The 12,843-nt window shown below is 36.5% G+C and overlaps 2 protein-coding genes across 2 annotated transcripts in view; both read left to right on the forward strand.

Annotated features, from left to right (window-relative positions):
* Window positions 1-100: 100 nt before the first annotated feature.
* Window positions 101-3,544, forward strand: LOC117419469 (small ribosomal subunit protein uS9). The gene is made up of 6 exons (XM_034032233.2): window positions 101-206; window positions 299-350; window positions 1,123-1,224; window positions 1,685-1,781; window positions 2,829-2,876; window positions 3,350-3,544. The coding sequence occupies exons 2-6, from the start codon at window positions 303-305 to the stop codon at window positions 3,493-3,495; spliced, it is 441 nt and encodes a 146-aa protein (XP_033888124.1). The 5' UTR covers window positions 101-206; window positions 299-302; the 3' UTR covers window positions 3,496-3,544.
* Window positions 3,545-7,240: 3,696 nt separating this feature from the next.
* The window catches only part of LOC117419712 (otogelin-like protein), a 56,876-nt gene continuing 51,273 nt past the window's right edge, over window positions 7,241-12,843 (forward strand). Inside the window, exons 1-4 of the mRNA XM_058986494.1 lie at window positions 7,241-7,323; window positions 9,178-9,226; window positions 10,261-10,348; window positions 11,265-11,357. Coding sequence (XP_058842477.1) covers window positions 7,241-7,323; window positions 9,178-9,226; window positions 10,261-10,348; window positions 11,265-11,357 — 313 coding nt within the window. The remainder of the gene's footprint in view (window positions 7,324-9,177; window positions 9,227-10,260; window positions 10,349-11,264; window positions 11,358-12,843) is intronic.

Raw genomic sequence — 12,843 nt, forward strand, 5'->3', positions numbered from 1 at the left:
CCTCTCGTGAACGCACCCTCTCTTTGAGCCATTGAAACTGTTTGTAGTTCCAAAACAAAGAGGTGACACGTAAATCCTATCAAATTGTCGTACGGATCACCCCACCCCAGTGCCATAAACGACTTTTCCGGTGTCGTGCTGTAGCCCCTGATAGCCTCTGTGGGAAACCCGCTTGGTCTTTCCCTGCAGCTACCGAGCAGAGCTAGGTATGTAGAGCGGAGAGTTCTGTGGGGTGTGTTCATGTTTTTCAATGAAATAAAAGTACAAAAATAACACAAAGTGCCCATTTATTTTACAGAAACATGCCAACCAAAGGTCCTCTGCAGTCCGTCCAGGTTTTTGGACGTAAAGTGAGTAAGAAGTATTATTTCAGTCCACGTGTATACAGAATGGCTTACTCGGTCACACATACAGCATAGTAGTACATTGACTGAACGTAATGCAAACCAATTGACTGTTTAAATATATCATATGTAATAAAATGTGGTTTTACTTTATGTATTTGGTGGTGTTAACGGTTTTTTTTTAATTTTGGTTATTGTGTTTAGCGTGTAATGGCTTTGAAAGATGACGAATATATGGAGCTCTGCGTTTTGAGCCGACTGCGGCCTTGTTAGTTGATATCTGTCTCGCGTGGTGGTTGAGGAGGCGCGTTAAAATGACTGAAATTATAATTTAGATGGTTCTGGTCTTTAAAAACGGAAACGCTATCTTGCCTTTCTGACAAGTGTCTATGACCTGGAATTACAGTTGGGTTGTCTGTACCAAGAAATCGCAAGACCCTTATGTGTGCTCTAAATGTTATATACGAACCGTTCTAGATTCTGTCTTTAAAATACTTAAGTATACCAGATGCTATGCTGAACACTTGCTCCTTAATTTGTACTAAGTAATTATACAAACTAAAACCACCATTTTAGGGGCCCAACTTTAAGCAGCTAGGCTGTGTTTGTGGTATGATTTTGTATAATCTGTACTACTAGTGTAAACGCTGCGTTGTTTTGCTGTTTGGAGTAAGCAAAAGCAGTATCAACGTGAAACGCCTAGTGCCAGTAGGCATCTAACATGGCACTGATTGTCTGAATTCAGTACTGATAAAAATCGAAATGTTGTTCTTTCCAGAAAACAGCCACAGCTGTTGCTCACTGTAAAAGAGGCAATGGCCTTATCAAGGTGAATGGGAGGCCCTTGGAGATGATTGAGCCAAGAACTCTGCAGTACAAGGTAAGTGACAGAATTACTATAAATATGCAGTGATTATTCTGTGTTTTTTTTTGGTTTTTTTTACAACAGTTTCAAATCCTGTCATGTGAAATGTAGAAATTGTCTTCAACTTATTTTTTGTTAATTTTGCTGTTCTGATTATTTAAATTGTGAAAATATGGGCTTTTATATACTCTAGAATGTATCCATAGTCAAGTATTTGACTGTTGTGATAGCAATTTGAAGATAATCATTATTTTATTCACCCATGCAAAATACAGCACTTTTCTTTAACCTAATGCAATAAAAATCCTACTTCATGTTAACTGAAGCATCAATGATCATTTCTGACATACTCTGTACATTTTGTAATGGTGAGAAACAAGCAAGGTTCTAGATTCATCAAGTATTTAGTGATGCAGTCGCTTAATACAAGTATTGTAAGTATCAATGTCTGTTCTTTGTCCTCCCCACCCTTTAGCTGTTGGAACCTGTGCTCCTCCTGGGCAAGGAACGATTTGCTGGTGTTGACATCAGAGTCCGCGTGAAGGGTGGTGGACATGTAGCACAGGTCTATGGTGAGGAACTTTAATATTGAAGCGTTGTTTTTATCCTAACAAGCATATGTAATAGCCAGCCTTTTACTTAATTAGTCTTCCTCTGGTTAACATCAGAAATGTGCTTGTGTCCTCGTGGTATTTAACACCCAACACTTTAACAGCTTGTTGCTGTGTCTTGAGTTGGATTTGTGCATGGTCTGGTTGTTTCAATTTGTTATTGGAAATGTACCACCCAAGTTTGGCAAAAGCACCACTGTAGTATTTGTGGTGGTCAGTGCACTACTACTAGCGTGTTTATGGGTAATTGTGCCAAGTGTACATACTATTTAGGAACTTGGGCTTTGAAACGTCAAGCCAATTGTATCTTTCAGATTAGGGATGCATCTGTTATTTTCCAAAACCGACATTTGCATAAAATTCCAAACTGAACGATACTGACAAAAGAGAAAATCGAACTAAAACCACATTTTTTGTTCAATGAAAAGGTGTTGGTAGTTTCACCACTAAGCTCATCACACACCTTGCTGCATATAGACAGTTAATATTAACATCCCTTAATCTGGTTACGTAAATCAAAAGTTATGACATGACCTACCTAATTGATTTTGACAGCCCTCAGCGGGGATAACTGCAGCTTCATACTTAGTCTGGGTGGTCAGATGTCTAGGGCTGTTCATGTGCCGACACTAACTTACCCTGTCTTAAACCTTTTGTAAAAGTTATCCTAAAAAGTGAAAAGCTAAAGCTGGAAGTTTGACCACCCAAACTAGGCGACGCTGTGAAAACTAAACACATGTTGTCTCGTTCCCTTGGCTGCACAAATAGTTTTCATTTCGGTTTTACGGGAAACTTATTGTATGTCAAAAACAGCTGAAAGAGGATGAAAGAAAAACAAATCAATTTTATAACCAACTTGCATCCCTACCTCAGATTAAGCCTTAATTTGTCAGACTGACACCAAAAAAGTAGGGTATTTGTGTCTTATATGGCATGCACTTTGATTTAGAAACAGGTCAGCTTGTCAAACTACTTCTGTGATTTAATTTAATTATTTTTCTTCTACAGCTATCCGCCAGGCTATTTCTAAATCACTGGTTGCCTACTACCAGAAATGTAAGTTCATGTTCAAAATTTGGTTGTTCACATACACTTTTGTTCTTTTCTGGGTGTTCAAAAAGTAGTTATTCCTTTACATGCAGAACAGATGCATTCAGTTTTACACACAAGAGTTGATTTATGCAATCTCAGTGACCTACAGTACAGGTGTTGTGTTGATATGTGGGTTTAGCCTAGCGTTCATCAAATGCATCCACCAGTGTGGTGTGTTTTTTTTTTTTTTTCCCTCCCTGCAGAGGCCCTGATACTGATGTCTTAATCAACATGGTGCTTCATAACTGCTATGCTGCTGTCATTCAGTCCATTTTGCAACAGTGTTAGGGAAACTGCTTCTTCCCTTTGTTACTTGCTACAAGTATAGTGTGCTGCCACCAGTAGGTGTTGGTGGTTGCAATCTGATGCTATTAAATTCTCTTGAGAACAACAAGCATTCTGTAGTGCCTAACCTGCTGGTTTTTGTTTTTTTTCAGATGTGGACGAGGCCTCCAAGAAAGAGATCAAGGACATCCTGATCCAGTACGATAGGACCCTTCTTGTTGCTGATCCCCGTCGCTGTGAGAGCAAGAAGTTCGGTGGACCTGGAGCCCGTGCTCGCTACCAGAAGTCCTACCGTTAGATTTATTCTGTACATTTTCATACAATAATAAATCTGGACAAAAACTCAACCCACAATGTCTTGTATTTGTTTTTAAAGCATTTAAATGTAATCCACAGCTGTGTCTTGAAAGATTTGGGTCTAAATGCGAGTTCTGATTTAGCCATTATGGTGAACTGACACAAATGGAGGTGTTAGATGGATTTAGTTTGTGAACTATCAACTCCTGGGCTAACTTTTTAAAGGCTTTTTTTCACAAGACCTTGATTGGCATCAGGATTCATTCTGATCGTAGTCTGTTGAACTAGCTGTACGAGATCTACAAAAACACAAGATTAGTGGTCGGATCCAGTTAAATTCACACCTTGTCCTGAGTGTCACTAAAAAGTAGTGAGCCTAATCAGTGAGGTGTATATTTAAGCAGGCATGATTTACTTGGATGCAAAATCTCATTTTAAAAAATGTCTTACTCCAAGGAGGAAATTTAATGCTTTCAGTCCAGAGGGAAGTTGACCAAGCGAAGTTCTTAACCTGTATTGGAATTAAGATTTGATACCAGGGTTCTTGTTCCTAAAAGTGTAGCAGGATCTTTAAAACCCACAGACTGTCATTCATTTAACACCAGAAGGATGGTTTAAATTCTGTCTTGGACTGCCTCGTGCCAAGTAACGAACACTGCTTCCCAATGCACCTGATATTCTTTGAGGGTCACCCATTCAGTACTGATCAGGCCCATCCTTGATTAGGAGATAAGAATCCAAGCTTTTGTAGCTGATTTCACATTCCCCAATTAGCATGAATTTTGGAGTACCTAATTTTCCTAAGTAGTCCCAAGATTAGTGCAAATAGGTCTGTAGTTAGTACTGTTTAGGAATTCAAGAATTATTGTTACATATAATATAATACAATTCAAGTTTTATTTTGGTGATTTATAATTGTATGTGTAATATTTGCAACCTAAATATTGCATGCTGTGAACACATTTGTAAACATTTTCATGTATGTAGTTGGAGCTTCAGTAGACTGGGCAATTTATTTTCCATATGTTGTAAAACAGATGAAAGTATTTTCAAAGTGGATTATGAATTCTATATAATCTAATGCCCTTGTTTTTTTTTTTTTATTTATGTCCAAATTGTCTCAAGTAGTACCTGGACCTGAAATTGTACATTGCATATGTACCTGCAGTAATGCAACCTGTTTTACACTAGATGGCAGTCTTAAAAAGATGAACAAAGTTTATATTTTTCATCCGTAATGTATTCCTTCTAAAGTTTTGGATATTAATAGATCCCGTTATCTGTTTGGTGAATTTAACTGCTGATATAAACGTTATTACAAAGTGCAGTTTTAATATAACATTTCATTTATATGAAATTGTCATGTTAAAGTTTTATTGGTAATAAATAACACAAAGTTTAACTCATGTTACAGAAATTGTGTGTTAGTGATGTTGGTCTTGCATCCATTTCTTGAAAAAAAGGAAGGGTAATATATGGCTGTCAATCATAGTGGTTGAAAAGGGAAGGGCTGTCGATCATTGGTTGAACATTTTTCCTTTTCAAATGCCACGTGCAAAGTGCTACGCCACAAAACATGGAAAATATGAAGAGAGCATTTTAGGGTAGTTAAATGTAAACATTTAACAGCAGAACTTTCATTTGTCACAAAAGGTTGATTTAGAAACTGAATGACAGTATTAGAAGATGCAGTGTTCTAAGATTTTTTAAAGGCTTAAAAGAGATAAGCAGCTTAACACGAATCAGTTGGAACACTTCAGAAGACCTTATTTCTTCAGACTGTTTTAGGGGAGCCCAAACATACCTTACATACCAAAATCACACAGATACGCATCACCTCCAGGAGACATAAATGTACCCATTGTTTGAATTAAGGACGACGAGGTTAAGATTTGTATTGAACTGATTATCTCAAGCTTTATCTTTACTTTTAATTATCTTCTAAGGTATCCTGCAGGCCAAGTTTAATTACAGATTTAATATGAAACTGCAATATCTTATTACAAATGCAGTAATAGTCAGATGTTCAAAAACTTCTCATATTCAATGACAAATGTTTAGACTAAGTGGTTCTTAATATCTTTGCCTGTGACAACTTGCATTATGCCCACTGTGGGCCTGTGTACATCTGTGGTTCTTACTTGATGGTTTATTCCAAAATCATTTTCTGAGTCCTACCACCCACAAGCACTGCTTTTCCCATCCAGCTGAAGACTTGTAGTCCGAAATGTCCTGATATAATTTATTTTTTATAATCAATTATTCATATTTTTGTACACAACATTTTCCTTTTTCAAATGACATAACAGCTATATATATATATATATATATATATATATATATATATATATATATATATATATATATATATTCACTTAATTCTTCCAGACACAGAACTCCTCGTATTGCTTCCACGCTGTCCTCTTGCTCTCATTAAGGTTTGCCAAGCATGCTTTCAGTCAGGTCCACATATGGTGACTGGCTGGGCCATTACAAAATTGTCTATCCCATATTTGCTGTAATGGCTTCAGTGGATTTAGAAGTATGGTTTAGTTTCCTGAACCACGTTTTCAGTTATTGTTTGAAATGCTGCTGTCTAAATGGGTGGAATATACTTCCGAGACCACCATTTGGGTCACATTGCATTATACAGAAATGCCATGTGGCCTGCTTATTGTGGACACCAGGTATCTGGAAGCCTTTACCTGCTAATTTCCACTCCATTATTGGTACGTCTGTCCACAGTACGGGTTTCCAGAATGACTCAGATGGTCTTTAGGAAAGGTTTTTTATTTGTATTTCTTTTTTGTTTGTTTTGTAGAAGCTCTTCCATTGTACTGTCAGCTTGTGACAAGACCTAAAAGTGCATCATATCATTTTAGAAAGCAACAATTAAAAAAAAAAAAAATAGACAATGCCACAAAATATACTTCAAAGTACTTGGAAAATTTTGCCCAATCAATTAAAAAAAAAAAAAAAGTTTGAAGAACTTTAATATTACAAACAGCTGGCTCTTTGAACTATATATATATATATATATATATATATATATATATATATATATATATATATATATATATATATATATATATATAGTATCTTAAATACATGTGTATGAATTACATTCCTGCTTACACATTTGTCATGTGTAAAGCCCTAGAAATTGTGTTTTGAATCAATAATAGATACACTACCAGTACAGCTAAAAAAAAAAAAAAAAAAAAAAAAAGGTAGCTGTTACCATTTAGAACACAGATACAGTAATTTCGAGATTCACTGCAGTCATTAGTGTGCTACTTGTGTAAATGTGTATCTGCCCATCAAATTCCATAGCAGAGAAAGTGAAAAGAACCTTCTGACAGTTAACACGTGTGCCCTCCCTTTGTATATCCAGGTGCATGTCCAGGGTCGCGTCAGGTATTTTGTGGGAAACTACAGAAAGAGTATAGGTCTTTAGGGAATATAAACTAAAGCTACAAATTGATCTGATACTAGGTTACATATCTGGAAGAGTGCAGTACTGGTCAACACATTCTCATAATTACGAGCTATATAGGGCAGCCGGTAAGTAGAAAGTAAAGTGTGCATGACATGGCAGTATATTTTGCTAGTCGAGTAATTTAACTAAGAAGGCATTAGGACAGGTATAATTTGCAAGACGACTCTGAGTCAGTGTAACTAATACACCCGCAGGTAAGGAGTCACCATGCATTACTAATGAGACGAACTGCTCCAAGAAAGATTTCATGGAAGATTTGCGAGTGCCTGTAAAGATTCGTGTCGGAGAAAGGATTTCTGCAGCTCAGAAAGACACAGAGACGGCATTTCTGTACAAATTCTGACAACAACGCACAACAAATAATAATACTTAAACACATACATTAAGATGCCCTCATAATTTTATTACTGATTTTTAATTTTGGACACAACACTGAAATGATCATTAAGAGGAATTTAAAATTAATGATACCCTGGACTGTGGTACTGTTTTACTTGTCGCTCTTGTTTCAAGGTAAGCTGAGCTTTTTCTTGTTGCTTTACAGTCGAAAACCTTTATTATAATATTAACTGTTTTTTTTTTAATTATTAGAGTTATTATTATTTGTTTATTTAGCAGACGCCTTTATCCAATGCGACTTACAGAGACTAGGATGGGTGAATTATGCATCAGCTGCAGAGTAACTTACAATTACGTCTCACCTGAAAGACGGAGCACAAGGAGGTTAAGTGATTTATTGAGGGTCACACAATGAGTCAGTGGTTGAGGTGGGATTTGAACCGGGGCCCTCCTGGTTACAAGCCCTTTTCTTTAACCACTGGACCATACAGCCTCCTACAGTTATACCTTGTTGTCAATTTAGAAGCCTTGGTTTACGCTTCTGTATGTGCTAGCTACCTATATTTTGTGGCTGTAAGCCGTGAAACATGTTTCTGTGTCATGAATATATTACTATTAAATTCTGTACACGTACACCAAGTTTCGTGCAGTGCACTAGGCATCTATAAGCATACCTTAATAGTACAGTTATCTTAAATGCTGAACTACTTACAGCAAAAACAAAACATTCACTAGACTATGCTAATGTGTATCATTTCAGAGTGATAATGTTAGTTTACTATTATTGGGAATGAACCTTAATGTATTTATCTGTGTACTGCCTTTTAAAATCGTTGTGTGAAACAACCTGTTGCACACATTTTACAAAGATAGCTGGAACGGTGACGTTTCTTAATAAAAGCGAACTACAATATTGTTTATCATAAAAGTATTATTTGTCTATGCGGTCTTTTGTCATATATGTGTGTACTACTGTACTTCAAGAAACTGACAAACGCTTCGAAATACAATACAGGAGAATATTATGTACACGAGGCTATAATACTTACATTTCATAGTATCCTGTTTGCAAAATAATTGTGTGTTTTTTGTCCATTAGGTTTTAGCTGTCAGTCTTCAAGTCTACAAAGTAGAATACAAAGGTAAGTACAATTAAAATCGCTGTGTTAATAAAATGTATTACAAAACAATTTTGTTCGGGAAATAAAATGCAACACAGAATTCCAAAAGCTAATAGCACAGTGGTAGCCTAACACTTAATACCAAGGGTATTAAATCCATACTGCAATGGGATTGTTATTCCTTTATGTTCACGTGATGATTACATGAACATTTAAAAAAAGATACCTACAGTGTAGTATTAGAACATATCCACAAAACAGGTATTATACATTTGCTATACTTACTAGGCCCTATTTAAACTATATAAGATATACTCGTTTTAAAACAATGTTATGTCTTCTTGTTTGATAATATGGCCAATCGTTTTGCATCACCTAGAATTTTAGGATTTAAGGCATAAAAATAAATAAATAAATAATACAAAATAATAATAATAAAAAACTACCATAAAGCACAATATTTCATGTTAGACTTCAAAATGTCACATTTTTGTCAGTTTTTCGTTAAGCATATGGAAAACTACAACAAAGCGGTATGCAATTAAATATGTTAACATAACACAGCGGGTTTCATTCAACTTTATGAAGCAAAATTAGTTAATTCTATTGGGTGATGCAACACTTATGGCCATAGTTGTATTTGTGTCAGAAAAGCAACTTTTTTAGGTTTTCAGTAAGGCTGTTCAAATCTTTGATAACACAGGCTGCTTTTTGTTCATTCCAGGAAGAGGTTTAATGCATTTCGACAGAAACGAGATCTCTTTGCAGATGAGGTAGGTTATACCGAAGAGAAAGTAAAAGAAAAGAAAAAAACCCTAAGATCTTGAAGCACAGCTGATTCTACAAAGACCCCTTTGTAAACCACACACAAATAGCAAAAATGCTCAGGGCTTTGCTCTACAGTCTGCTACAGCTCTGTCTGTGGAGCCGCAGCTGCAGATGCTGTCAATCACACTTATCACCAGCACTCAAGCGACGGCAATATGAATTTCCATTTGCAGAACTGTAGCCTTCTGGAATATAAAGCACTCGTACAATGAAAGGTTAATCGGCATTGCATATTTATTCAGGAAACTGGGGTCTATAACAGTGAAGCTAGTTGTTCTTAGGTTGTGATGAGGAGTATTAATCCATGTTCCTCTCCCTGCTAGTTTCAGTCCCATTTCACTGCTCTTCTTATCATTGATCTACAACACCATATTGTTGCCTGTGCCTATAAGAGTCCCAATGTTTACTTGCTAAACATAGAGGGCTGCATCCACAGACCCCCGATCAGCACTAATCTGGGACTGCCTTGTCTAAGGTAACATAGGTAGCTCAAGATCAGTGCTAATCAGGGTCTGTGAAAGCAGCACAGAGAGTGCCTTTCTTGTTTGGAATCATCTTAATACACACACACCTTCTTGCTATATAGAAACTATTGACCAAGCGAATGATAGCACAGTACACAGAAAGCATTGGGTGGGGGGCTCTAATAACCACTTGACCAACATGGAGGAGAGGGCTGCTTAAAGATGGTTCACTCCAGTTTTTATTGCACATATTTTTCACGTATGGTCCAACATATTGTACATAAAATTATATGAATCTCTAAAGTTAGCTCAGGTTCCCCCATTTCTAAAAATGAATGTGTTGGTCATAGGATGAACATGTTCACTTTTTAATGAATATAAGAATTTTTGTGTAATGGAATATAAAATGTCTTACAGTATTGTAAATGAAATATCATCATACATAAATAAAAACATTGCCATTAATATTGAACCACCTTAGGAGAGTTACCCCAAATCCTTTTTTTTCATAACAGACGTACAGACCGATGCTTTCTGAAACTGCCTTGCCAAGGAGTGTTATTCACAACCGGTCTTACACCCGCGACGCTGACACCCCTACAGGTAACTTCTGTTTTTCACCAACCTTCACTAAACATAACATCAAAACAAGATTAGAGCCCTGTGTCCATCAACATGAACATAAAGGTGTGTGTTAAATATATAAATGACTTTATGTTGAGAAGTTTGGTTAAAATTATGAATTTATTTAGCCTATGTATGTTTTTAATTTTTTTTAAAAAAAATATTGCAACTTTAGGTGATATACAAAACTTCAATATGCTTTATTGAAGTTACAGTATAATTTATAAAAGTTTTAGGATAACTTTATTAGATTATATTTTCCATTCGTTTTTTCATATGTTTTATAATCACAGTAATATTTGTGCATATATACTGTATAATATAGCTACAACCTTTGCTGTATAACAAGTGGACTAATAACACACAAGTGAGAAAGAGAGACTTCTGGTTGAAACAGCTGTAAAGTATGTTTTACTTAGTATTACTACATTTGAGATACTGAGGCAGTGGGGTAACATTTGAGATACTGAGGCAGTGGGGTCCTTGAAAGGAAGTTCGAATGAAAAAAAAAATGGTGTCAAACTTTTAATAGAAATGTTGAAGCTGACAAATCAAATGCCAGGAAATAGTGCATGTGGTGTGTGTTTCCCAAAATGTCAACGACAAACAGACATACCCGTAATTTCCCTACGTTAAAGAATGGAGGCTTTTGACATTTTATGGCGTCGCTGTCATTTGAGTGCACTGTTGTTCAGTGTTCCACAGACTACTTAGAAACTGCTGTGTAAATACAAAGCACTATAAAGACATGGGGGTTTCACAGGAACATGACCAGGGACCTATCCATATGCATGCCAGCCAAGTAAGCAATGTTTCTTTATTTCCAAATGAATAGCAAATGCAGTGCTAACATGATGGCTGTAACACATAGTCTAATGCTGTCTTTACCTTTCAGCATCCTGCAATTGTCTTAATGGGGGCTGGTGCACAGAGGGCGGTCTCTGCGACTGCAATGAGTTACAGGCTCATGGAGACCGATGTCAGATCAGTGAGTACCTGTCCTGTGTTCATTGTTGTAACAATAGAGACTGGTCTGAAACAACTGCTTGTTCGCTGGTTTGGTTCTTGCTTTTATACTGAATAGATTCACTGATTATTTTCCCCCAAAGACCAGATGCAGCAGAGTAAAAGTATTGAAGAGGATGTCTCCGCTTTATTAGGTTCACCTCTTGAAATGAAGTAGGCAGCTGAAATCAAGTTTTCCAATGCAGCTGAAATCAAGTTTTCTAATGCAACTGAAAACAAGTTTTCTATTGCAACTGAAATCAAGTTTAAGCTAAAGAAATGGCAAACTGGGAAAAAAGAAACACTGCTCATTCTAAGTGTGGTCTGGTTCATTGTATTCAGGTCATGGTAAAAGACGATGAAAATTCACTAACTCATCAAAAGTTAGTTACCAGTTGCATCTGCAGATGCTAAATGCTCCAGTCAGGCATCTACCATTTTATGCATGCTGTACAGTCACCTGACAGGTCATGTGGTTTAGGCCCTTTGCGTAACATTGTTTCACATTATATCTATACAGTTCCTCAAATAGTGTTCCCTGTAGAGCTCTGTATATTTGTAATACATCTTATTCAATTGCATGTTGCATTCCATCTGTAGATGTAATAATTTAATCCCAGCAGGGTTCAGCAGTTCCAATTGTGCTGGCCGCCATTTGGGCTGCAGCATTACAAACAGCACACAGATAACAGGCATTTTCTCATATTTGGACTTTGATCAAACTCTACCAAGAAGTGGATGGGAAGAGTGTTTGTCATCTCAGCATGCAGAACAATAACATCCTTTCTTCAGATCCTTAAGTACCATTTCCATTAAATGCTAAAAAGAAACCTTGTGGATGTGTATTTTTGGCTTAATGGCATGACTTGAAGTGATGCAGCCAGTATTCTCAAACAAAGAGAGCCTTTACTTCCCTGACAGGGCTGATTACCACCTGAGTGCCCACTATCTAGGTGTTCCATACAGAGATTCTAGAATTTCTATAAGTGCTGGCATTCTGGAGCTCTAAGAGACGTTTTGTCTGGTGACAAAAATATTTTTTCAGTTGCGGGTGATTTCGTTCAATTAAGTGTTTTGCTTGTCATGCTTTTAGGCTTGATTAGCATTTTCTGTGCTGTTGGGTTAATTAAATAATAAAGGGTTCTATATTAAATGAATGAACCATTCCGGGTGAAACAGTTGAAGAGCAGACCTTTAAAATTGTGCTGATTACCTCTAGTGGTGAAAAGCTTTCTTTATTATGTATGAAGATGGGCTTCATTTTGTGATTTTCTGTTTCAGGCTAACCCATTAAGTGTCCTTGTCCTCATTTGAGGACAGGCTGCTTAGTCATTTTTTGGAGCATTTGTAACTGGCATCTATCTACCTGTCATTTAAATGTTTTCTTTAACTATATTATTTTTAAACTGCAAAAGTTAAGTCTCAATGTAATGTATCAAATTACATAAATGCAGCTTGTGTTCTGATTT

This window comes from Acipenser ruthenus, chromosome 14, assembly GCF_902713425.1.
Source record: "Acipenser ruthenus chromosome 14, fAciRut3.2 maternal haplotype, whole genome shotgun sequence".
Classification (NCBI taxonomy): domain Eukaryota; kingdom Metazoa; phylum Chordata; class Actinopteri; order Acipenseriformes; family Acipenseridae; genus Acipenser; species Acipenser ruthenus.

What these genes read in the sequence shown, in the direction of transcription:
- LOC117419469 (XM_034032233.2), top strand. Translation starts at nt 303, where the DNA reads ATGCCAACCAAAGGTCCTCTGCAGTCCGTCCAGGTTTTTGGACGTAAA. An exon ending in TCCAGGTTTTTGGACGTAAA is followed by an intron (nt 351 to 1,122) that starts GTGAGTAAGAAG and finishes TGTTCTTTCCAG; the next exon opens with AAAACAGCCACAGCTGTTGC. An exon ending in CAAGAACTCTGCAGTACAAG is followed by an intron (nt 1,225 to 1,684) that starts GTAAGTGACAGA and finishes CCCACCCTTTAG; the next exon opens with CTGTTGGAACCTGTGCTCCT.